This window comes from Dermacentor andersoni, chromosome 7 (genome assembly GCF_023375885.2).
Source record: "Dermacentor andersoni chromosome 7, qqDerAnde1_hic_scaffold, whole genome shotgun sequence".
NCBI classification, from domain to species: Eukaryota; Metazoa; Arthropoda; class Arachnida; order Ixodida; family Ixodidae; genus Dermacentor; species Dermacentor andersoni.
In genome coordinates this window covers 141,838,856-141,865,780 of record NC_092820.1, presented here as the reverse complement: position 1 = coordinate 141,865,780, position 26,925 = coordinate 141,838,856, and the positions used below count along the sequence as shown (strand labels likewise).

Here is a 26,925-nt window from a genome sequence, read left to right as displayed (position 1 = left end):
GCGGTACCGCCACAAAACTGGAAACGGAATAGAGCACGCTCCGCGTCCGCTCTTAGTGTCACCACGCAAAAAAAAATGAGAAGGCCGCGATGAAGCCCGTGCCAACGAAAGCTTGCGCTTTTGTTGTCTGCACTCGCAATGGAGAGGAGCGAGAGATCGACGTCACTGGTGTACTATTTCATATTTCTTTCGGTACTGCCATACTGGGACGCCCTTACTGCCGAAGTACTGCAGGCTCTACCAAGACGATTTTGTTTAGAGAAGTTTTTGTTGAGTTAGTAATATGACTTTGGGTCATAAATTCCCGAATTGCAATGTTTCCTCTATAATTGCTAATTAAGCAGCTATTTAAGATATCCTTATTAATTACCTGCAATATTTTCCACGATACCGAGTTCATATAGTGGTCACAAAGTCACATAACCTGATAGAATATCGGGAGACAAGCTCGCAAAGTTCACCTTTTTGTAAAAATCCGTGTAGCTGAAACAGGACACTGCATTTGTGTCATGAAGTCACACAACACTAGGAGAAGGTGGAAGAGGAGGAAAAGAAGGAAGGAAAGGTAGCAAAGCTAACCCGACGCACGTCCGGTTTGCTACCCTACACAGGGGAAGGGGTTTAAGGGGAAACAAGGAGAGGGAGGGAAAGAGGTTCTATCAGTATGAATACGTGCGGTTGTACATGCATTAACGCCTATAATCGGTCAGTGAGGCCAGTAGATTTCATGAAACGTAGCAATGCTCGCGTCGCTTTGTAAGCCTGCGACGCGTGGGGCCATGATTCTCTGAAAATGGTCTGCTATCTAATCGGTTTAACAACCCTCCGAAGAATGTCGCGTTCGATCTCATAGAGATTACAAAAATGGCCAGGCTTAGCTTGGTTAAGAAAAGAATGCGTTGCATATTGTGTTGGGGCCCAGCTTTTCCTCCGGCTGTCATGACGTCACGTCACGTGGTTGCGCTAAAGGTCAATGGTGGCTGCCCGGCCGCTCCCAAGGGCTGAACTGAGTGATTGCAATATGCAACGCATAAAACTCTAGTGTAGGGGTATGAGCCACTATGGTGGCTCATACCCCCAATGGTGGCTGCCCGGCCGCGCCCAAGGGCTGAACTGAGTGATTGCAATATGCAACGCATAAAAACGCAACACGTGCTCGATCGTCTCTTCACATTTGCACGAGTCACAAATCGGTGTCTCGGTCATTCCAATAAGGAATCGAGTAGGCTTTCGTAAAAGTCACCCCTAACCGGAGGCGGCACAATAACGTTGCATCACGGCCGGAGAAGGTCGATGGAATCTGCAGCTTCTATGTAGGATCCATCCGGTGAAGACGGTGGTTGGAGAAAGTCGGGGTGTTCCACAAAGTTTCAGTCTTGGTTTGAGCAAGTAAACGACCCCTCGCAGCGTCTGTCCTTGATGATGGTATAGGAAGTATCAGGGTGTCTTTGTGGACTGAGTGGCATCATCAGCAAGGTCATTTCTTACCAAGTAGGTTATAAACTCCTTGTTTCCGACGTTTCCGACGATGCCACAGTGTCCCGGAAGCCATTGGAAGATGATGTCATGTCCCTTTATGAGGGCTTGATGGAGAACCTCTCTGGTCTCAAACACTAGTTGTTCATGGGTCTTTCGTCGTAAGGCTGACTGCAGACTATGAAAGGCTGCATTGTAGTCGCAAAAAAACGACCCACTTTCGAGGTTTGGCTTTTGTGATGCATTTAACAGCGGCACGTAGAGTGGCAAGTTCCTGCCATAGAGGTCGTTATATGGGACACTTCGAATGTATACAATAAGGCCGGGATGATAACAGCGCCTGTGAAGCTGTTGGCTGTGACAGATCAATCGATGTAAATGTGCGTTCTTTAATTGTTCCTATGCCTGCGAACTGACGTAGAGCCACTGTTGATTGACGGGTATTCTTCGTAATTTCCGGAATACCGAGGCATACTTGTGGCTGTCGTAGGCACCAGAGGGGTAACAGTGGTCTTGCTGCTGGTGTTGAGCCCTACGGAAGGTAGCCTTGATGTGTCGCAACAAGTGTGGAAAATGTGGCTTCCTTGTGCAGTCAAAGCAGCAATATAGTGACTGGGTAGGCGAATGTCGAATGTGTGCTCTAAGGTTGTTATTCGTTATATACATTGGAACTAAGTAGTCTCTAGCAATCGTGATTGTTGCGTGAATGGAGGGGCATCGTGGTAGTCCAAGACATGTCCGTAGAGGCTGGCCTCGCAAAATTTCGAGGGTACGAATGTTTGTTTTACATGTGTTTGCCAAAACCGGCAAGATGTACCGTAAAAAGCCCAGAAACAGTGCTCTTTACAAACGCAACCAGCGCGAGCGTCTGCGAGCGCCGTAATGGCAGCGCCGCGTGGCTGCTCCGGACACGGTCGCTGCGGCTTCGGAACTTTTGACCAAAACTGTACCTACATTGGATTGAGAGCTACAGAGAATTTACGAGAAACTGGAGGCTGAATTTTTTTTTCGTGTTGCCGCGACGCGTAGACGGACGGACGTAGACAAGCGCCGCAGAGTATCATGCAACTTCGCTGTAAAATGGCACTAAATTCCTTCGTGTCACAGCGAAGCTGTTTATGGCTACGCTTCCGTGCATTCTTCGTGTGCGTGTGCAAAAACTGTGGGCCGATCCCAAAGATAGTGTGATACCGGCCCAACCCGCGGAGGAGGTTAAGCATGCAGGCTTCAAGCACTCCGCCAACTTGAAAAATAAGTTTAATATCTTGGGTCCAAATAGAGCACGTACGTATCAGTCATTAAGCTCATAAAAACATAAACTACGCGTTGACCCACATCGGCCATGTCTACATTCGCACCGCTCTCCTTTTGTCAGCGTTCGAAACGCTTAATTGCGTGTCTACTTTCATTTTCTTCCCCTCTCTCTTCCGTGTGTGGCCGCATAGCGAGTCTCTTGGTGGTGGTCCTGTCGGGACGGCGTGTATATATGCAAAAATCACAGCAAATGAGTTGGTACCTTTATTCAAAATTCTATCACCTCTGTGTGGTATGCTGAACAACTTTGCAGGTCATCGTCCCACAGAGTGGAATGGTTCATTTTAAATACGAAGCATTTCTTGGCGACCATTTGCCACTTCGACAGTGTCCATCTAGCCGGCTACATCTTGGTTAACTCATGGTCGTTTCGTTAACTTAGGTATAGTAATATGACAAGGTTTGTCATGGCATGTTTGTCATGTAGGTTATGAAACAGCCGTCTAAGTCTTGGTGCTGTCATGGTCATGACGCGTTAACTTCGTCACTTGCAAGTTTGTACACGTGTTGGATTTGTACCAAGGCCACTGTCACTGTCGTTTTTTCACTGTCACCTTTTAAGTGTGAGCTCGTCTGTGCTGTGGAGGGACTACGTTGAAAAGACTGAGGAAGTCTCTTGCCACTATGGCAAAGCTGACGTCGGCGATCACGAACGCCCATCTGTGCAAGCGCCAGAGTCCGACGTCTAGCATTAACCAGCGCCCATACGATGCGATGGCAGTGTTATTCACTGCGTGGAGCGTGGATGTGGACTTGCTGCGTTGGTTATCTGCGGCTCGGCTCCGGTGTCGAGTGTTGCGACAAACGCCGAGACGTACTCGTGAAACTTTTTCATATTCCACCTGACCAACAGGCCGCGTCGCAGCAACGCAAAGATGATGATGATAGTTGCCTAAAGGAAGGAAGGACGCTTCATTCATTCTACAACGCGTGAGGGAGCACGGCGGAGCGTCGAGAACTCTTGCCTTACATCACACATGCGCAGAGCATACACTCAAGTCCACCAATCGCAGTCGCGGCGCAGTCTCGCGCCGCGTTCGATGCAACGTTGGTTCTGTGTTCTATGACCGGCCACGAAGCGTTCGATCCAACGCTGCCAAGCGTTTGATGAAACGCTACCGCGCGTTCGATGTAACGTCGACGAGGAGGTGGGTGCCGGTGGTCGACTATAAATAGGGGGCTTGCACGAGGGCCGATGTCGCACTCCGCCGTTAGCGACTGGCTGGTGCGTTTCCGATCCATGAACCTGCGTGCAACGACTTGACTGTTCGCGAAAGCGACGGTGGTTCCAGCACAACTGCCGTGGCGAGTCTCAAGGTGTGCTGCGGGACTGTGAAGGCAATTGGTGAAGGCCATGGTGAAGGCGAATGGTTGGTGATCACCGTCGCCAGCGTCTCCAGTGCCCTGGTAAGGCGGTCGACTGTTTCTTGGTCTCCTAGCATGTCCTAGCTCAGAAACTCCCGCCGCCGCGATAGGTAGGGGTGCCGCAGACGAGCAGTCGCACATGCGGTCAGCGATCGAGTACTGCAAGCCGATCGAGACTCGATCATCTCGTCGGAACCCGTCAGTACGTACCATGTCTGGACTGTGGGAGGCGTTGCAAGAACAGCTCGCGTAAAATTGGGAGCTGGCTCTCTTTTACACACCCAGTAACTGACGCAACCGGCGAGGAGCTGTTGGAGCCTACTCTGTTGCGATCGCTCGAGGCGCTGCAGGACCGTGTGTTCCTGATCGTCGTATGTCGTGACATACCCGCTAGCAAGTCGTCTATGGCATCGGCGATGCCGGAGGGTTTGCGGCGACGACGTGCGAGTACCTTGCCGTCTGTGAGGTGATGCACCGGAGCTGAAAACGGGCCTCTACTTGCATAAAGCAAACTCGGGGATTCTAGGAAAGCTGGTAAGCTGAATCTCTGCAGCGATGACAGGAGACGTAATTGTGGCGTCGTCTGTCAGTAGGAGTAGGAGTAGCGTCGTTCGTGGCTAGTGTTTCAAAATAAAACGCAATCAAAACATAAACGAACTTTTAAAGCTTAAGAAAGAACTACGCACGGAATACAAGCAAGATCTTCCAAAGTACAAAGACATGATAGAACGCGACCTTTGTACTGAAATACCAAAGCTGCGAACTGAGCAGCGGAATATGGCTAGCAGCATTGAATTTGCTCATGAAACAGTCGAGGAACTGAAGCATAAGTTAAGCGCTGCAGTCTTGGCAAATGCCGAACGGGAAAAACAAAATTAGTTACTTCGAACAAAGTGTACATACAACCTTGGAGACCAGACATGCTGATTTGGAAAGGAGACTTGTGCTTGCTGAGGAGTACTCACGGAATGTCAACCTAGAAATTCTGGGTATTGCTAGACAAGAAAATGAACGTGTACCACATATCCTATCAGTGATTTGAAGTGCCATTGATGAGCCACTTAAGGAAACAGATTTATAATCATGTCACCGGGTGCCTACGTGACACCCTGTCTCATCAAACATCATTGTACAATTGAAATCAAGAGTGAAGTGCGACGCAACTCTGCGGAAAGCAAAGAGGACTCAACTAGCAAAGACGTAGGAATGAATATTTCGGCACCAATTTAAGTCAATGAGCACCTTTGGCCAACACTGAAAAAATTGCGTAGAATGGCAATAAGAAGGAAACATGAGCACAAATGGAAATCCGTCTGGACAATGAATGGTATAATTTTTGCGAGGCAGAGTGGACTTTCCATTGTCATTCGCATTTACAATGAAATTTCTCTTTCAAAGATAAATTCCAGTTCGTGAAGGCTCACTAGCAGTCCAACAAATTATTAGACTGGAATACCACGAGTTCGTATTACCTAACGTCATTAGACTTTGAAAAAAATTGCTTTGAACAGTGTTGCACGATTTTCAAGTTTTAAGTCGTCATGATGACTGAGACTTGCTATGACAGTGCACGTTGACGCCTAAATTTTGCTGCATATTATTCCTTTTTTCTGAACCGTTCAAATAGGCGTGATGGTGGCATGGCAGTTCACGTAGACGAGCAATATAACTTAGTATCAGATTTTTGTATCACACGTAATGGTTATGACGTTTTGACGCTCAGACATAATTCAGACATATCTGTTGTGTATCGGCCCCCAGATGGCAATATCCTGAGATTTCTAAAATTTTTAGGCCAATTATGTTTCGTCTAATAATTTTACAGCCACTTGTGGTGGAGATTTTAATATCAATATTATGAATAACAATGCCATGACCACTGGTTTTAGAAACATACTCAACTGTGCTGGATTTATGAATGTTATTTCCACAGCTACATGTGTTACATCATCTTCTGTCTCGTGCCTTGACCTGCTAATAACAAACATCGAAGCCAGTGTATTTCTATGTGGAACAATAACATCAGATGTAAGTGATCATTGCCCAGTATTTATGTGTTATTCCCACAACACAAGCTAAGGAAACTTCTAGAGAACCGTACATAATCCACTCTGTATCAAACGAATGTATAGAATCTTTTAAGGAGGACATTAGCGAATATGGCTGGTCTTTTATTTTTAACATAACTAATGCGAATGAGGTGTATAAAAAAATTTATTGCTATATTTGCACAGATGTATGCCAGACATTTTTTCTTCAAGCAAGTGAAATTATCAAAAAGAATACTTAAACCATGGGTGACACCATCTCTCACTAATATGATACGGTTCAAAAATAAACTTTATAACATATTCTTGAACTCAAGGGTACCGTCTGATCTGACAGTTAAAAAAAAAATCAAGACAAGTTGAATCGGGAACTCAAGCAAGCTAAGACAGCTTATTGCGTGAACATGTTTGCTGAAAGTGCATGTCAGTTACCTGGCGTGGTATGGCGGTTAATGATCTTCTTGGGTCGTAGAAAGCAGGACGTCACATCAGCAAAAAGCTCGGTCGACACTCATGAACTTTCTGGTAAAAAGCTTGTAGGTCGCCTGAACAATCATTTTGTTAATGCTGGCATGTCAGGAAGCACATCTTCATTGGCAGACTCAGCCCTAACCATAACAGGAAATACACTCTGGTAGCATTTTTCTCGCACCAACAGATGAACAAGAAATTTATACGACATTTATGAATCTAAAGAACACTAAGGCGCTGGACATTGACAACATCAAAATAAAACCAATAAAGTATTTCTTAGGATTTAACACTCCAGCCCTGAGTCACATATTTAGCTTGATACTTGAGTCGGGAGTTTTTCCAGAAGATATGGGAAGATATAGGGTAACCATGTTGATCAAGGGGGGAGACAGTAACCAGGTGTCTGTATACATACACCTGTATCTTTCATTGCTGTATTCTTACAAGGATTGGAAAAAATAATCTATTCCCACATATGTAAATTTTGTAATGTAATGTAAATATGTAATTTAAGCATAAAACCGGCTGTCAGTTTGGTTTTCAAAAAGAAAGGTCAATAGAGACAGCCTTATTAACACTTAAAAGAAATTATTCTGCAATATATTGAACAAAACTTCTCATGCTAGATGTTTTTCTCGATTTCAGCAAAACCTTTGATTGTATTAATCATAATGTTTTACTACTTAAATTACATTTGTACGGTATTTGCAGTACGACGCTTGCCTTGATAAGATCATATTTACAGACCAGACAGCAATACGGTAATTAGGTAATTAGGTAAATTCGCAATTATGTAATCAAAAGTCATCGTACCTACCTGTGCTGAGTGGTGCTCCCCAGGGAAGTGTACTGGGTCCACTGTTATTTAATGCCTATATCAATGACATTGTCATTATAGACTCCAGTGCGAGCTCTGTTATATATGCAGATGATACAAACGTGCTTTTCTCAGGCCCTGGTGTAAATGGATTATTTGGTGCAAGAAATTATTGGACAAACTCTTCCTCTGGTCTACTGAAAACTTAATAAAAATTAATTGAAGACAAAAGTGATCGTATTTCGAGCAAAAAATTAAAAAAAAAATCAGTGAGCACAATCTTTAGTTTATGCCAGTCACGGAGTAAGACATTTAGGAGGTGAAACTCCCGTCAGCGCGAGCGAGCGCGGGCGACCAGATAAGGTCACAATTGTTGTATGTGCCGACTGGGCCGTATACAGTGGCGGCGCCATGCGGCGCGTCGTAGGAGCCGCAGCAAAAAAAAAAAAAAAATGCAGCGCCTGGGCAGGCGGCTCCGACGCGCTCTCAACGGCGGTAATTTCTTTCCAGGCCGCCAGCACGATAACGGCTCCGCGGGCTTGTGACCTTTTCTGGTCGTCGCAAACAGCGGAGTTTCCGCTCCTAAATGTTTCTTGCTCCGTGATGCCAGTGAAGATATTCTTTTCGTCGATGAGCATGAAATTTTAGGTGTCACATTTTCTTCAAACCTCAGCTGAAACCAACGTAACATTAATATTTGCAAGAAAGCCTCTAGTATAGTTGGTGTACTAGCTCGTTGTCAATATATCTTACCTGCGAAGGTGAAACTACAAATATACCATGCCATTTTTCTGTCTTGCATAAATTACTGCAGCTTGGTTTGGGCTACCACATCAAAAGCTAATATATGAAAACTTCAAAAGTTACAGAAGAAAGTCATAAGGAATGTAGCTAATCTAGATTACCTCTCCTCAACCCAACTTACGTGTTGGGATTATATTATTATTAAAGTAGAAACCATGTGTGTTTCTCGCATTCTGCGATGCTGTTACTCCTGTTCTGATTCTTTTAAACAATTTATTAAAGATGCTGCACGTCTAACTACCAGAGATCAAGAAGCACTGATATCTGGCTTGTTCAAAAATTTTGCAATAATTCCAAATTCCAAATGCTGCAATACAATTGGCCAGTGATTCTCAATAAATACAGCCATGTAAGCAACTTCTCGTTAAAGGAACTGTGGTTCTTTTTTGTAAATATGAAATAATTTTGCCGTCATGAGACATTGAAAATTTTTTTTTTTCTGCTTGTACCTTTCTGACTTTATTATACTTTGTATAACTCAAAACACATAGCAAGAAAATCGACATTGTATGAATATTTCATTTCTGTGATATTTTGTTCTTTTCAATCATGGTTCTTTTTATAGTTGTATCTCCACCTATCATTATGTCTACGCATTTTTTTCCAAGGACATGCAAATGCATATGATGTACTGACATATGTCATTGTTTATTTCATTTATTTAGTGTATTCGTATTAGGAAATGGTAGAAAAAACATTACTTCATTTTACAATATATTGTATTATACTTTTTAGTTATTCTTGTTGTAGTCCCAACTGCCTTCAAATACCCGTGCCACATGAGCGAGGTTAATGCCATCAAAAGTGTAAGACCTTAAGTTTTTTAATGCCATTATATTTCAGTCACTGCCACACGTGCATACTTAACGACATTAAATGTCGAGATGGCAATACCTACAGTGAAACGCTTAAGCTTGCTTGCCAATCGTAATACAACAAAAACAGCTATTTGGAGAGCAAATGTTTAAGAAATGGCGTGAGAAACATTAACAGACTTATTTTATGTGGTTTACTTCAGGAATGTCATTGTTGCACCGTAAACTGTTTGAAGCCGAAGCTAGCTGAACGGCCAGTAGATAGCTTAGATCTAAATTGGGAAAATGATGCTCACAGCTTCAAAGCTTTCAAGCAGCGATCCTGAATACTTCGACCATGTGCTTCAGTTTGTTGCAGCGTATGTGCTTCTTCGAGCCAAACATCGTCGAGGAATTCGAAGGCTTCAGTATGAGGCCAACAAGGCAAGGAGTTGCCGCCGTGCAATCGAACAGCTTCTCCTGACTAATGCGCTCACGATTAGTGCTGTAGCCATGCATAGTGGCAAGATTGCCTACTAATCTCTACGAAAAAAGAGTTCCTTTTAAAAAGAGTGAGGAATATATTAGTTGCTTTTATCTACAAGGTTGTTTAATATTGTCGGAATGTGGTCACCACGACCACAGCAGGGACATTGGAAATGAGAATATGCATTCGATGGGCGAGTTGTAATTAATTATAAGAACGCACTACGCCACGGAAAAAGAGCTTTCTTTAAAAAGAAAGCACTGGAAGTGGTAAGGGAATACATCTACTTAGGACAGGTAGTGACTGCGGATCCGGATCATGAGACTGAAATAATCAGAAGAATAAGAATGGGCTGGGGTGCGTTTGGCAGGCATTCTCAGATCATGAACAGCAGGTTGCCATTATCCCTCAAGAGAAAAGTTTATAACAGCTGTGTCTTACCAGTACTCACGTACGGGGCAGAAACCTGGAGGCTTACGAAAAGGGTTCTACTTAAATTGAGGACGACGCAACGAGCTATGGAAAGAAGAATGATTGGTATAACGTTAAGGGACAAGAAAAGAGCAGATTGGGTGAGGGAACAAGTGCGAGTTAATGATATCTTAGTTGAAATCAAGAAAAAGAAATGGGCATGGGCAGGACACGTAAGGAGGAGGGAAGATAACCGATGGTCATTAAGAGTTACGGAATGGATTCCAAGGGAAGGAAAGCGTAGCAGAGGGTGGCAGAAAGTTAGGTGGGCGGATGAGATTAAGAAGTTTGCAGGGACAACATGGCCACAATTAATACATGACCGGGGTAGTTGGAGAAGTATGGGAGAGGCCTTTGCCCTGCAGTGGGCATAACCAGAATGATGATGATGAAACAATATATTGATTGTTCTTCACTGATAATTTGTTTAGTCTCATCAGAATATGGAGACATTGGGAAAGAGACTATGCATTTGGTGGCCAAGTGAGTTAATGACAACACACTATGTAGCGATTGGCGTTAATCTTTAATCCCACTAAGCATGTCCATGTGGCACACTGCGAATGCCATTAAAGTTTAAGGAATCGGCAAGTTATGTCATTTTTGGTGCCCGTGTGGCACAAGTATAAAGCATTCATTGGCCTAGTCGAGCTGCCCATAACAGCTTTTAGCCAATGAACCTCTCCAAAATATTTTCTTTTGGGGAAATAAAATTTGATTGATTGATTGATTGATTGATTGATTGATTGATTGATTGATTGATTGATTCATGTCCTGGGTCACACCTGTTGGGTGCTCGGTTTGACAGTGGTGGCCCTGTCGGACAGCCGCTTCGGTTCGAGCAGGGGGCAATGACCCGCCATTGCAGTGACAACGAAGTGATAGAGAAATGCTACAAAAGCATGACCAACCTTTGCAGCAATATTGTTCATTCCCCGCTGCAAGGGAGTGAGTAAATTATGACTCAAGTGTTCACAAAAGCATTGTCTCATGTCTACATCAATTTGCTTACCATGCTGAAAAACTTTCCAGGGAACTTTTAATGCCGGAATAGACCTCCCTGTGTGTCGGTTTAAGACTACTTGGCTTAATCGGTTGTTTGTAATTCTGATATAATGTGTTGCAGTATGTATAGTTTTAATATTTAATCTCGTGCTAAAGTATCACTGGTAGAAAAATTTTTGTAGTTTTTCCACCATGCCAATTGGAAGAGTTCTTTCTCTCGGACATGAAGCCGAAGATAAGGCGGAGCCTCTGTAATCGACTTGACAGCGTAATAACAGCATAACAAAGGAATGGACATAGAAAAATCGGTTTGAAGATGATAACTTGCCACACTGAAATGCCAATCAGCTATAGAAAACAACGGCTAGCTATACACTGAGTCTGCCAACCATTGATTTAACGAAGAACAAATTGCATTTTTGAGTGACTCATTGGGTAATGACGGCGGGTGGGTTTAGCGCGAACTCATCCATTGCCTGTACCATTTTAGTGTTGTTTTGGTGAGGTCGTCCTTTCACGTCCTATTAAAATATATTTTTGGTGTGCCTTTAATATAAGGTGCTCGACAATAACAGCCAGATGGAGGTTTCCAATTTTGTGTCATGCCATTTGTATCTGCATATTAATTTATGCGCTCTGGAGGTTGTCTAATAGAATAAAACTAACCTGACTGTACAAATAATTATAGGCTATTTGAAACACGGAATTCAGATATCTGCGCTGCACAGAAGTATTAATGTCCTGTTTTCCTACATGCCTACATTGACCCCCTTACTTTCTGAACCTACTACAGGTGGCTCGTCTTATTCTCAGTTGCTCGCTCAAAGCAAATGCTAAAGCTTAACTGTGGCCTGTTTGCTTGTTCCCTTTATTTGTTGGGAGTCAACTTTCTGCTTAAACTCTCAAAATTTCGAATAGTGCTTTACTAGAGAGAGTGTATCCTAACATGCATGTCGTCATAATGTAAGCATTTATGACTTTCTCTGCTTTGCCAGCCATGATGTCAGCGTCTCTCCTCCAGGACCTGGAGGCGACAAGGATCCTGGTGGTGTTATCCCTCCCGGCCTTGCAAACTTCTACACGGTCAGTGCTTGCTAAGTGTTTATAAGCCCGTTTGTGTCCTGGTATAAAGCTTGCCAGTGCCCTCAGCACACTGGTTGAGCTTGCAAAGAGGGGATAAGCTAGCGGAGTGATGCGAAGTAAGACTGTTGTTGTGTGTCGGTGCCGTTGCGATCCTTTTCCTGGAAAGAGATGGAGAAAACACAATTTATTAAAGTACAGCCTCAAATGCAGAACTGTTGTATTGAGTGTCATGGCCTATGCGGTCTCGCCCTGAAGACCTTTTTCAGATAAAAAACATTAGCTAAGAGTTGGTGCAAACAATAAAATCTAGATCTTGAGCACGCACCTTCTTGAATAAAACTGATTGCATACAAAGGTGCATTATTAGGCATTGAGACAAACATGTGGCACATTTTGTAATTTATTGCACTGGTACTGTGAACAAAATTTAAATTAACATAAAAATGAGAAACAATCCAAATTCGCTTCGTGTCAAGGTTTCACTAAAGAATGACAAACACTGTTGCGAAGTATTAAAAGCTTTGTAACTGTCCATCCACATTTGCCAGCGCCATCAATATTTCGCTGTCATCTTAGCCATTTATCTATGGTGACACTTACATTCGAGGCAGTTTGTAGATACGATGCAGGAACACTTCTAATATAATGTCGTTATCGTGCGAAAAATGAGCAGGCAGACCTAAATTTAGAACTCGGATCTGCTCTTTAGTTGTGCTCACGCAGTTGCACTTGCACTAACCTCTTGATAGTAACATGCCTGTCGGTTTGCAAGTTCACAAACTTGTAAAAGAAAGCTTGCACCTTCTAATAAGTCTGTCTTTTTTTTCTCTGCAAACGCTTTTACCATGTCGCAGTCTTGCAGTTTTCCAGCTGCCGAATGTGTCCGACTGAAACTGATCTGAGGCGTTTGTAGAACTAAAGAATTTGCAGGGTGTATTTGACGATTGGGGGTGCTAGCTCCGTGTATGATCCATTCTAGAATGCTTACCTTACACTGTTTTTTGTTTTACTCTTTTTACTATTCATGATACTGCCACCAAGTGATAGCCTGCTACACTAAGGAGTTGTGTCTCCATCTTGTCCGTCTTGCAGTGTCCTGTTAATTTTAACGGTGTTTATTTCTATATGATGTTGCATTGTCATAAGGTTGAGGTGGTGTCGCGCTTGATTCTAACTTATAATAGTTTGCCTGACTTTCTCTTCCCATCACATAAGTGGTTTACTCTTTCCACTTCAATTTTCTAGCCGAGTTTCTCATATGTCTAGCTGTATGACATCTACCAGCTCCTTGGAATCCATGACTGCCGTAGAAAGTGCATTTCTTTATTTGTCTAGGCTTTCGGCCATATCAGCTAAATACTTTTTATTGGTTTTAGTTATTATGCCACTGTTGCCTTCTGTCTTATGTTGGCATATTTGCCAAAGATTAAGGTGATGTGTGGAGGCGGGACAATCACAGGCTGGTGTCTGTGACTAAAGAAAAACTGCAGGGGCAAATAAGAAAGGCGCAAAATTACACACACGAGCAGTCTCTGCTTAAGCAGGCATGTCCATGGAGCGCTGCCAGGAACCATTAACACAATGGCTGGCTGGCTACAATAAATTCCAGTGGCTCGTTTTTCCAGCGCCGCGTCATCAGATTGGCGACACCGCATGACCGAGTCCAGCCATGCCAGTGTCACAGCAGCGACTCATCGAAGACCCGAGTGTGAGGGCGTCACGCGTACCGACTTGCATACCGCGGATGTCTCTTCTTTGCTGCGAACGTCAATATTCATGGTTTTCTCTGAACGCGAAATGTCACGAAAGGGGCCTTCATGGAAAGGAGTCAATGGTGGCTTGATAGAGGCGTGTCACAGAGAGACGTGCGTAATTGTGTCCATTGTCGGGAAACTGAACACGGGCCATCTGTGTGCATATGCGAGGCTATGTGGTCAATGACGCCTTCAGTTGTCGGTCGAGAAGCTCGATCATGCCGTTGCTCTGTGGGTGGTAAGCAGTGGTGTTTTGAAGGCACGCGCCGAAGTCCCTCCAGAGCAGAAAAAAGCGCGTTTTCAAATTATCGGCCTCGGTCAGTACTTATGCACGAAGGGCAACCATACCACGACGCCCACGTAGGAACAAAGGCTCACGCTCCCTACACGAACGACATTACGATCTGGGCAACCCAGGGATCGGAGGGGGCCAACCAGGATACCCTCAATCAAGCTGTTGGTGTCGTGCAAAACTACGTAGTCGAAGGCGGCCTTTCCTGTACAGCCAAAAAATCCGAATTGCTCGTCGTGCACAGGCGGCACTGCAGAGCCGACGGATCCCCTCATATTTCCCTCTTTTTACATGGCACACCTGTCCCTCAGGTAGCTAGGCTCCATAGCTTGGGCCTCCACATTCCGTCTGATGGAAAAGCCTCGCACACTACCAACCTTCTGGGTCAGCAGATAGCACAAGTTACACATATGATAAATCATATTACTAATCATAGAAGAAGCCTTTGCAAGAAGGATGTCCTCCACATAGTACAGGCTCTGATAATCAGCCCGCTCACCTATCGCCTCCCTTATCGTAATCTCGGCCTCATTCAGACTCGGAAGATAGACGCTCTTCTACGGGAGGCAGTGAAGGCGGCTCTTGGGCTGCCTCCACATGCTTCCAAACAACGGCTTCTTCAGGTTGGTATCCACAACACGGTAGGCGAGCTTCTTGAGGCTCATAGCAATGGTCGGTTCCAACGTCTCAGGCACAGCCATCAGTGCTGAGCTAGTCGTTTTGGCTACCCTGTCCCTTAGATACCACACACGTCCCAAAATATCGGTTCACTCCTGCTCTATGCGCTAGCATCCAGGTAGCTCTGATACCGCGCAATATGCATCCTGAGCGACACGCCGGCCGTAGAAGCACCTGAACTCTGGCCCTGGCATGCATTGTTGGAGATGGCACCACAATGACACCGGTTTCATACACTCACGCAGCCCGCCACTCAGGGAAGCGTGCCATGTGTTAAGGTGTAATTGACAACACATAGGCGCTTAGGGTGTGTACCACAGTTTCCAGAACAGGCAGCTGCTCAGCAGAGGAGGGAGATATTGCCCTGGCCATTGTCTTTGCCTCAGTCCTTTCCACACATGACATGGTGACAGACTCGGAGCCTGCGTCCAGGCCTTCGTGCAAGGACTTGACTGCACACAAACACGTGCACGCATGCGCGCACGCACGCACGCACACACACACACACACGCACGCGCACGCACGCACACACGCACACACAATCTTCTCCTGTGTCCCCTCTACCACATTATGTGGTGTGCTTATTGTCTGGACTCCTGGACACGCCTCTCTCCATGGTAATGAACGCGTTAATGCGGTAGCCCAAGGTGTGACCGGCAGGGCACCATTGGAAGAGCTGTCCAACCCAGACGTCGCACTGGCAGAGCTCCTACACTACACTGCGACACTCGAGTACTACCGACAAGGTCGTCATAACTATCCCCCTCGTCAGTCTTCGATTAATAGGGCAGACGCTGCTGCCTGGCAAGTGCAGACCAATTCCTTTCCATGTCTCCACATGCCATATATATTTCATCCCAGCCTATGCCCTACCTATTTTCCTTGTTGGGCCAAACCTTAGGCGTACCACTCCATGTGGGGTTGCCCTAGTCCTTTGGCTGTTCCTCCTATACGCAACCCTACACTTTCCTTTTGGGAGTCTGTGCTGCTCAGCATGAGCTGGCAGGAACAGCAACTACTGATCCAGCGGGCTCGCAAAGTAGCGCGTGGCAGTGGAGCCTTGGACTGATGAGGGTCCCACTCAATGAGGAAAACTTCCTACTTGAACAGTTTATACTCTCTCTTCTGCCACTGCTTCGGCCATGATGTCTTGTAGAGGCGTCTCCACAGGCCGCCTTCAGTACTGGTCAACATGCGTGATGAGGTACCTGAAACCTTGACAGAGCGGAAGAGGCCCTACCAAGTCTAAATGTACGTGATCGAAATGTCTGCACAGCTGAATGTGTGCGCCGGGTCACTTTCACGGCTTGGCAGGCATGGTAGCTTCTTCCCTGGCTTTGAACATCTTTGTAGATCCCTGGCCAGACGAAGCAGTCTCTGATAAGCCTCTGTGTCGCTCTGATGCCGGGACGGCTTAGCCTGTGCAGCAAATCGAACATTGGCCACCGAAATTTACAGAGCACGAACGAGCGAGGAGCTGCGTGCGATTTTTCACACATGACCAATGTCGTGTAAGGAAGAGGCACCTCTGCAAGCTGGAGTGGCGAGTCTCTTTCACTCAATGAATGCAGCTTGGGGTCGCTTTGCTGGGCAGAGGCTGCAGCTTGGCTGCATCTTTCTTCAAAATATTTGTATGCTCTCTCATTCGGTCGCTGACACAACGGCCCAATTGCCCAATGTAGCACATGCCACAGCTGAGCGGAATCTGGTAAACCACTACAGTGGAGCAATGCGCGTAATGTTTAACATGCTGTACTGTACACCCGTTTGTAGTGCCACCCACGATTCGGGGGCAGAGACTGGCCAGCTTGTTTGGGGCGGAGTAGACCACAGGTACTCCATACCTGTTCGCCACCTTCTTGAGATTTTGGCCAACCCTGTGAAGGTACGGGACCACTTGTGTCTATTTTCGAGCGCTGCGCTCCACTTCATTGTGCTTCTTAGGCTTTTTGTTGCCTTTCAGCTTCTGGAGCAAAGTTTCCCCCACTGACGTCAACACCGAGCGAAGGTTGCCGGCTTTTAAAAGCCTCTTGATCTCATTGTCAAAACTCTTCTTGGTCCAGTGGCGTCACGATTTCTTAAGCACAGACCCCAGGCAGGTTGTTGCAATCCCTTGTTTTACAATTTTCAAGTGGGCAGAATTGTATACTGGTAACAGTTCCTTTTAGCACGGGGTGAATAGTGCCAACAAACATGTCTTATAAACTTCATATTTAAATCTAAAAACTGCAGCACGCTCTCAACCGGAATCTCTGTGGGTAAAAGACAGGCCCTTGCCGTGAAGTTTAAGAAGGCTTAATAGAAGCAAGCGTGCTGGTTTAACCATTGTCAGTTGAAGAACACTGTTCATCCAAAAGGATAAAAAAATCGTCCACATATCTAAAATCTCTTATCACATGCATGTTCCTAAAACAGTTGTAGAGAGTAATATCAATTTCAGAAAGAAATAAGTCTCATAGTGAAGGCGCTAAGCAGGAACCAATACAGATGCCCTTCTTTTGTAAGTACAATTGATTGTCAAAAAGAATAAAAGTACTTTTGAGATGGCCTTCCAATAAGGCCAGAAAATCATCAGAGCTAAGATCAGTTGCGTTTTGAAATTCCGGTTTACAACGTGCATTGATGCATGCTTTGATGGCAACAAACAATTCGCATTGCAGAATGTACTAAAATAATTATTCTATATCCTCAGAAAAGCCAGTACCAATGTTTTGGTTGACACAAAAAAAACTGATGATATCGTTCTTAACTAGAAACGGATCATCGACTTTGAGTCGCTAATCTCAAGTTGCCAAGTGCCATGTTCACTAACAATCACCCTTAAAGGGGTATCCAGTTTGTGCATTGTTGCACTATAAAATGCAGCGAGTGAGTCGTTTTTGCTTTTTGCTGTTTCTTTCTTTGCAGGTTCTTCAAGTAGTTGTTTTAGCAGAAACAAACATAATTTTTCTTCACGCATGTCGTCCGGACTTTTGGGGGGTGAAATTCTTGTCTATGGCAATGACCGCTTTTTCTTTAAAAGAACCTTTAGGCGAAACAACGCAGCTGCCATCTTCATCTACTTGCAGGAGGCACAGGTCTTTCTGCTTGAAGTAGGTTAGAATACGCTGAATCGAACACTTTTTATCCCCACCATTGCGATTCACAGCACTTCTGTAGACAGCCGGATCCCTCAAGTAAACACTTTCCATGCTGCTCCACTTCCGCTTTTGCCGCCATACTTCTTTTCACTGCAGCTGATTAATGCGCTGTTATTTTCGGCTCTAGTCCATACTTGGATCCTTTTCTGAGCCCGCTGGCAATGTCCTCCAATATGTGGGCGTCGTCCACTGCATGTAGCCTGTTTTCTTGCTTTGCGTATTACTGAGCAGGCCCGGGAGTTGCGCCAGGATGCTATTCCACGTCACTTCCACATTCTGGTTGATGAGGCGTCGAATGTCTTTCAGCTTTTTAACAGCTAGCCATCTGGTTCTTGCTTGAAGCATAATATCCATTTGATGTGTTGCCACGAAGGTTGTACCGGTATGAAAAGGTTGAGGACGTCCCGAGGTGGTGGTAAGCATTTCCGAATGCAGAAGGCGATAGTTCTTGAGTGGCATGTTGATGCTACAATGCATGTTGAAGGCGTTTGCACTTTAGGATAAGGGGAGACTTGGAGGATAGAAAAGGAGCGCCCACAGTATAAGACTGTAGACTATATATAAGACTATAAAACTATATAGGGCCCACTCACGAGCGGGCTCTTACAATATCGCGGCTGCTGAGAGGCCGTGGATGGTGCCGCTTGGTATAGCAAGGCAGATGCACACTGGAGCCAACGAAGGAATGTTCTTTATTCTAGAGCACGCGCGCTTATATAGCTTTTGCCAAAATGCTAGCAGCGCTTCTGAGACGCTGTTGGTGTGATGAAGCTACACTCTTCCCCCCACTTCTTTTTTTTAACCCTTTATATGCCACAGGTGTCTCATGAGGTGAACATTGCTGAAATCTATATTTTTAAAGAGTTCATGTTCATGGAAAGACACGTGAAAAAAGTTAAAACGATTCCTCTTCATTTTATAGGAAATTTTATTATGCCACAAACGTTGCAGCTAGGAGTTGCATGTTGCAGGGGGGGGTAGAAATTCCCCGAAAATTTAGGATGCATGAAATTTCTCAAAGCAGTTGATTTTTTGTGCATCAACGCACAAATACACAAACACTTTTTGCAAAAGAACCTTGTGCGCCTGGTGCATGAGCTTAACTTGCACATGGGGGCGTTTTTTTGCGCCACTTTCACTGGCCAATGGCCTACATTGTCGTGCCGCACAGAATGTTCAACATGATGGGCTCTCTTTGAAACAACTCCAGCTGCTGAGCCTGATGCCTTCAATGAACTAGTTGGTGACACAACACTCTCAGGCACAGGATCATCACCATCCCGGTTCAATCCGGGCATGCCCTCGAGTGAGCGCATCAATCCAAGTGCCACCTGGAACTTGAAGTCAACCAGCTGCATATCTGCCGATTTCGCTTCGCGGTAAAGCAGAAAAGCGTTCACAACCGCAAGATCGATAAGGTGAAAGCATATCCTTTTGTACCACTTCTTTGTTTTCGTCATTTCTGTAAAATGACAGAAGCATATCTGCTTTGTCTAGTCCACCCATGCTCTGGTTGTACACCCTAATGATGTTGGGCCTCTGCACATCCACATAAGTCTTGGTCTTTCTGTCGTAGTGCCTGCATGTATCAAAAGGTTCAATGCTGTGGATGTTTGATGCAGCTGTCACTGTGCGGTTGTCGTTCCAGGCACAGATGACAATTCCTGTGCTCTTTTCTGAGCGGAAGTCGAGTGATCTTTTTTCAATTCTTTTTCAGTTTTCAGAGGGCAGTTCCCACATCTTGTTTTTCTGATGGTGGCAGTCGCTCCAAGTCCTCTCATTTTCATTTCATTTAAAAGCTCGATGGAATCGAAGAAGTTGTCGAAAAATACTTCTGTTCCCAGAGGGCAATCATGAGTGAGTCGCAAAACGACCTTCCCACTTTCGCCTACGTCTTCCGGGGTGTTCGGGGGGTCTTCGATTAGGTTGTCACCATACATGTAAAGCCGATATACGTATCCAGACCGGCCTGCCAGGGCCCAAGCTTTGTAGCCCCATTTTTTAGGCTTACTCTTCATATAAACTTTCAGAGAATGTCTGCCCTTGAAAGGGATAATCATTTCATCTACAGCAACGCAAGTTTCAAGTTTGGCAGCTTGTGAAAATGTGTTATTTAGGCTCGTAAGCACATGTAACACCTTATGGAGACAGTCATAGCCTTCTTCTCCTTTTTCCCGCGCTTCATCATTGTTCCCTGCATGAAATAGGGACATGGTTTCGTCGAACCTGTTTCTTGTCATGCAGTCGGCGATATCCGCTTGACGAGTGTTCGCTGACCAGTACATCCTTCTAAAAGGAAGGTCAACAACAGACATGTAAAGGACTATGCCAATAAACGTGCGCATCTTGAGGACTGACACCGGAAGGATTCGCGTGCGATTTTCTTGGGTCCTGAATCTGTTCGTTTCGAAAGTGAGGAACTCAGCGAGGTCAGAGTCGAGTTTCAGGAACATGCTCAAGGGGCTCTTCACTCTTTCTAAACCATCTGCAGGCTTCAAAACACTTTCTTCCTCTCCCCGATTGATATTGATGTCCTTTTTCACCCAGTGCCAAATTTTTGTTTGCTTCTTCTTTTTGGTTGATGTGACCTGCACTTCTTCTTCACTGTCTGAAAAGCTTTTGCTGACATTCTGCACTGTTCTCTCCTGCGGCGTGTATTCTTCATCGCAATCCGAACCCTCCAAGTTTTCGTCCTCACTTCCACTAGGGTATTCGAAAAGAATTGCTTGAATTTCTTTGTCAGTCAAGCGCTGCCTGCATATAAAAATACGTTCTTCAAAATCAATACACCAACACAAGTCGCTGCTAGACAATGAGTATGAAGGTTCACTTGATGGAAATTAAATTCGGTGCCGCAAATACTCTGACATAAGCGCTCAATGAAATCATACTCGTTCATGCATTTCTCTGGAAGGACGGACCCCAGCTTCCTGGCTGCCACAAATGTGTATGTAAGCTGAACGAAGTGAAATGCTCTACAAGGAGCAGTCGTAGCAACATGAAACTGCGTAAGTATATTCGCTAGACTTCCGCAAAACTGCTGTCAGTGTTTTCAATATTAAATTATCAGAGTTCAGGTTACCACAACAGAAAAATAATGCACACTTACCGCCTTGGCCGGCTGCACGTGGAGTCTATGTTTTCGATGCTCAAAATGCTGTTGTGCGGTCCCCATGGTGCCATCTACTGACAGTGAGTGCAAGCACCAGCTGCCACGTTCGTGGCAGCTAGGAACACGGGGTTCCTAGAGCATATTTTCTACCTCGAAAAATTTAAGATAACACTGCCATGTTTGCGGCACCTGGGATACGAAGGGTTAATTGTAACCCTAACGATAGGGCTGCCGACGCTCTCTTGTGCTTTTCGGAAAGGGGATGGGCCTGGGTGATTCGGTGTGGTCCATGCCTGGTTGGCCGAGGTTGAGAGATTGGGATGGAGTCGCTTCAGGTGTATGGCAAGCAGGTCCCTTTTCTTGTGGCGCTGCTGGCTCCTGCTGTATGTCTTCGACAGATAGAGCCGATGCAGGCGAGTCAGATTCCGTTGAAGGGAGTGTCTCACGAGTTCTTAGGAATGGCACAGGAAGAGGAATTATGGGCTGCTCAGGAACAGGAAATGTTGCCTCTACCAGATGATCTGCGTGAACGAACTGCTCTTGGTTTTGTATGTTCACAACATAAGTCACAGCACTGATTTGTCGGACGATGATACCAGTAATCTATGCCGGCTCACTTGGTCTAGTTCCCTTCTCCCGCACTGTGTCACCTTCTTTGAACTCGCGCCAATGGGCAGCAGGCTGCTGAACGCGCCGTCGCTCGTCTTTCTCCAGACGGTTATGAAACGCAGGGTGCAGCATGGTTAGCCGTGTCCTTGGGACTCAATGATAGGAACAATTCACCCGGGGCTTTTCCGGTTGCTGCACATGGAGTGTTTCCGTAGTGGAAAATGAACTGGTCGACCCAATGTTGAATATATTTGGAAACTCCCGCTCTCTCTTCATCCTTCAACTGTTTTTCCAGGTTCCTTTTCACGGTCTCAATAAGGCATTCAGCAGCTCCATTAGACGCCGGATGATAAGGTGGTGTCGTCTTGTGGCGGATTCCGTTTGATGAGAGGAAAACTGCGAACTCCGACGACATGAACTGTGGGCCGTTGTTGGTGACGACCTCTTCCGTCGGGCCTCAACCCGATTCTGGCATTCCTCGATAGATGCTCCAGCTATGAGGACGTCATCCTGGTAGCACACGACTCCTTCCAGTCCCTTCAGCATATCGTCCATAACAGACATGTGGTCAGGCTTTCGGACGACTACAAGTGGTGTGGCCCAGTCGCTCTGCATGACTGGCTGCAAGATCCCTCTGTCCTTGAGTGCGAGCAATTCCTGTTCAACGACATTTTTCAGTGTATAGGGAACAGGATGAGCCTTGCAGAAGACCAGATGAGACTCATTCAAAACTATTTTTGCTTCATAGCCCTTTATCAAACCAACTTGCAGACTGAACGCTTCAGGGTATTTCTGCAGCAGGAGTTTTACTTTTTGTTCTGCTTCTATGTTGAAAACTTGATTCTAGTTCAATTAGAGCTGCACAAGCCAGTCGCGCCCTAGTAGGCACGGTTGAGTTCCAGGAATGACAATCACTGGCAAAGTTTCCTTTTGACCTTCATACCCGACACTTACATGTTTCTGTCCTGTCGTATCGAGTGGCGTGCCACCATTACTTTTCAGTTTGAGAAAGCACTTTGTCAGGCTTGGCTTCCAAGGCAGTTGAGCGTAGATCTGCTCGGTAATACAGTCGAACCCGACTATATTGAACCCGTTTACATCGAATTATTCCATATATCGAACAATTTCTGGACATGGTATAGTTACAATGAGTATATATAGCGAAAATTACGCATACATCGAACAAAACTAGTAGCAACTCCCGATATATCGAACGTCAAGCGGCGGAAAGTGCCCCCGGAAGTTGGCTTTCCCTCGCGATGAAGGGAAAACCCGGCGGCGCGGCTCCATCCAACCGCTCTCCCTACGTGACCGCGCTGCCTCGGAGCCGCCGACACCCCCCTACAAAAAATGATCCTGGCCGGCCCGCTCGCAGCGCTTGCTCAGACAGCCAATCAGAGGCTCTTGTGCCCTCGTCGTGCAAGATGGCGAAAGTGCGAGTTGTCTCGCTGCTTATCTGATTCATTGTGTGCGCCTTCTCCCGCAGTGTTGCCGTGATGAAGCGGCAGAATTCGCCTTTCGTCGTGAAGCTCGACATCATAAACCGGGTCGAACGCGGTGACAAGTCGGATGTCCCCGCAACGTACAAGATTCCGAGGTGCACTCTCGGCACGATCTTGAGGGGGGAAATTAGGGCTAAAGCGGCCTAACTCGCGACCCGGTGCCCGTAGTGTCCGTGGCGCCCGACGCGTACGCACGACCGTGTACGAGTGGTTCATCCAAAATAGCTTCAGCCGTACCAACTTCCACGTGCTCGGTGATGACTGTAAATTCTGATTAATGCGACGAAGCCGTTGTCGTTGTTGCCGAAGTTTGGAGCGAGCTGTCGGAATTTCCGGAAGCTGTTGACGAATCAACGGTGGACGAGTTTGTGAGCGCAAGTGATGGTGTCGCGACCACGGGAGGGCCCGGAAACGAAGACTACATTGCCGACATCGTGCCAAGCACAAGTGAAAATGGGCACAACGAGGAAAGCAACGACCGTCTTTGGCCCACATCCTCCGAAGTGATTGGTGCGCTCGCACTAGTCCGGTGCTGCGCGAATGCGGAATGTTGCGGCCTCAGCTGCTCCGACTCCTTAGACAACTTGGGGAAAGGCGTGCCTCGCACGCAGCGAAATTGCCCAAGCAGAAGAAAATGCAGGACTATTTCGTGCGAAACGAAGCTAGTTTCATCAATAAAGTGATTTCATAAATGGTATGTGCTTTTATGACATCCAATTATTTAGCAGGCTTATATCGAATTATGCTCTATATCGAACTGATAGGCGTTCTTTTGCGAGTTCGATATAGCCGGGTTCGACTTAGATTCGGCTGCACCAGTATATATATGCATCCTCACAGGTTGACCCGCGATTTTCACTTCTACCAGATGGGGCCTGTGATTGTGCTTGTTTAAGTCAACTTGAAAAAGGTGCAAGTGGTCCGGCTCGGTCTGTACCTCGAACGCATTAACCGCTTTGCCATTTTTCTTCATGCAAACCTTCGCTAAATAACCTACTTCCTTGCACCAGTGACATCATGCCTTACGATATTTGCGATCACTTGCGCCATGCTTGTCTCCGCATCTGTAGCAATTTCCGCTAAGACGGAAACCTTGTGGTGTGCTTACCCTAGGCTTTTGTTGTGGACGGCCTTTCTTGCCGACAGCGTGGATGGCTTCGTCCGTTTGCAGATTTCCATTGGACGGTCGGAAGCTCTTCGACTCTCTTTCGGCAAGTTCCGCTGCTTTCGCCAAGTCACATGCTGTTTCGAAGTTGAGCTCTTTCCTCTTGAGCAACGTTGCTTGAATGGCTGGTTTTCCTAGCCCCACAACAAAGCAGTCACATATTGTGTCGTCCAGAAAGGTCCCAAACGCGAACTTGGCAGCCATGTGTCTTAGTTGAATGGCAAGCGCACAGACGGACTCCATTTTGAGCTGGTGCTGGCGATTGAACTTTAACCTCTCGGCTATTACTTGGCTACCTGGCGCGTAGTGCTCCTTCAAGACGTTTACTGTGTCCTTGAACGACTTGTTCTCCGGTGTAGCCGGCAACAGCAGGTCCTTGAGGGTCTTGTATGGGCTTCTTCTGAGGGCAGTGATGAAAGCGGATTTCTTCAAGTTGCCATCTTCAATTTGCACATGTTGCCAATAATGGTCGAAACGCTCTACATACGAGCTGAAGTCTTCGTCACTGTCTTCGACATAGGAATTGAATTCCCTAAACTTCGACAGGCTTAGTCACTCTCCCTGACCCACTTCGCTCGATGCCAATGGTAGCGAGACAGGCGCTGCTCACTGACGCGATCCCATCCTCGTTGCCAGATGATATAGCTAGGCAGGCACTCACTGGAGCCAACAAAGGAATACTCTTCATGCCAGAGCGCACGCGCTTATATAGCTTCTGCCACAACGTTGGCAGCATTTCTGAGACGCTAGCAGCGCTTCTGAAATGCTGTTGGTGCGATGACACACCGCTCAGTACCAGCTCCCTTGTGACATTTTCCAACGTCCTGATGTCACCGGCGGACGGAATGTTCAGCTTGTTTAGGAGTTTTCTACAGAACTCCTGGCAGTTGTTATACCACGTTGTAAGGACCCAGATCTGTGAGTTTCCCCACTGCAGCATCTGCATGTTGCCTGCTGACAGAACACACGCCAACAGGCACCTGGAAACCAGTCCTTAACGTCTAGATGGGTGAATGCAATGTAACAAAGGTTATTTTTTATTTTATAAAAGCTAGCGATGTTGCCTGTGTGGCCATGCTCAGCACTAATTCTGTCGTTGCCGTCTGAGCAGTTATTAAACCAATTGGAAGCTGAATGTTCACTTTGTGGAGCAGGTTTCGGATGAAGTCCTGGCAGTTGTTATTTAGGGCATTATACCTGCCCAGGTTAGTCAGCCACTCCTTGGCTCCGTCAACATGGGTCCTCTTGATGGGGTGCTTAGCCATGGGCACCTGCAAAGCAAGTACAAGAGAGCACGTGATTCAACATGACGTTTGTATTTCTAAGAAAAACACACAAGCTGCTGCAGTCATATAGTGCGCAACATGTAGTGTATTAAGACACCTTCATTATTTCATCTGATGGGAGGTAATGCTTCAGTACCTCCTAAGAACAATATTGTTCGTCTCGATGCGGTAATTGAGCAGAGTTGACACGCCATTGTACAACAATACACAATCTACACTCAGCTGCAAATGTCAGCAAAATCTCAAGTTTTCTGTTGTGTGGTTACACCGTACATTATCGCCAATGTTTGCGATAAAGTACTCAAGACATACCTGCTCGAGGAGCATACTGGAGTCCTGGGCAAGGTGGAAAGGCATCGCCTCCACCTGCGCTTGACGAGGGGGGTTGGCCGCCCTGCGGGGCGGTCACTTGGCGGTGCCAGGTTGGCCGAAGGGTACATTGTAAAAAATAAAGCAGCTAACTTTAGACATTTTCTGTACCACCAAAGGAATTTTCTGTGAATATGAGGGAGTGATGTCGCCTCCTGTCGATAACTGTTAAGTCCGAACAAACAAGGCAAATATCAACTGCAAGTATTTTATTAAACCATTCATACAATAAAATGCGTTCTTTTTGTGAAGATTGAGTGATAATGAATCAGTGGGATATACAGGACCTACTTTGATTGTCGCTTTGTTTGATTCTTTCTTACGACATAGAAACGTTTGTCTGTTGTGCGTTTATACCGCGCGCCATTACCAATGTTTGCGAAAGAGTAGTCAAGACATATCAGATCCAGGAGCGTGCTCAACTTCACAGCGTAATAACGGCGTAACAAATGAATGGGCATAGAAAAATTATTTTAATGATAACTTGCCACAGTGAATTCCAATGAGCCATAGAAAATAAAACTAGCTATACGGAGTGTCTGCCAACCAATTATTTAACGAAGAACAAATTGTATTTTTGAGCACCTCGTGGGGTAATGGCGGCGGGTGGGTTTAGCATGAACTCGGCCATTGCCTGTACCATTTTAGTATTCTTTTGGTGAGGTTGTCTCCCTCAGTTCATCCTTTCACATCCTACTAAATTTAATATGTTAGGCGTAACTTTAATGTATGCAGTACGTGCTCGACAATAACAGCCAGATGGACATTTCCGATCTTGTGTCATGCCGTTTGTTTCTGCATTTTAATTTATGCACTCTAGAGGTCGTTTAATGAAATAAAATGTGCCTGACCGTAGGGATAATTGTAGGCTAATCGTATC

The 26,925-nt window shown here is 45.8% G+C and overlaps 2 protein-coding genes, 1 non-coding gene and 1 pseudogene across 6 annotated transcripts in view; 1 reads left to right on the top strand and 3 right to left on the bottom strand.

Moving 5' to 3' along the window:
* The first annotated feature begins 2,026 nt into the window (after nt 1-2,026).
* Nucleotides 2,027-26,925, top strand: part of LOC129385575 (uncharacterized) — a 118,853-nt gene continuing 93,954 nt past the window's right edge. The window contains exons 1-3 of the mRNA XM_072289534.1: nt 2,027-2,092; nt 4,006-4,197; nt 12,077-12,138. Of these exons, the coding sequence (XP_072145635.1) occupies nt 2,027-2,092; nt 4,006-4,197; nt 12,077-12,138 (320 nt within the window). The remainder of the gene's footprint in view (nt 2,093-4,005; nt 4,198-12,076; nt 12,139-26,925) is intronic.
* Nucleotides 2,634-2,820, bottom strand: LOC126534969 (U2 spliceosomal RNA). Its single transcript, XR_007600433.1, has one exon. It is a non-coding gene; the product is annotated as a U2 spliceosomal RNA (small nuclear RNA).
* The window catches only part of LOC129385574 (uncharacterized), an 87,020-nt gene continuing 72,249 nt past the window's right edge, over nt 12,155-26,925 (bottom strand). For all 4 annotated transcript variants that reach the window (XM_072289358.1, XM_072289356.1, XM_072289357.1 and 1 more), the window contains exon 9: nt 12,155-12,296. In XM_072289358.1, the coding sequence (XP_072145459.1) occupies nt 12,158-12,296 (139 nt within the window). In that variant the 3' untranslated portion in view covers nt 12,155-12,157. The remainder of the gene's footprint in view (nt 12,297-26,925) is intronic.
* Nucleotides 18,999-22,338, bottom strand: LOC126534495 (piggyBac transposable element-derived protein 3-like; annotated as a pseudogene).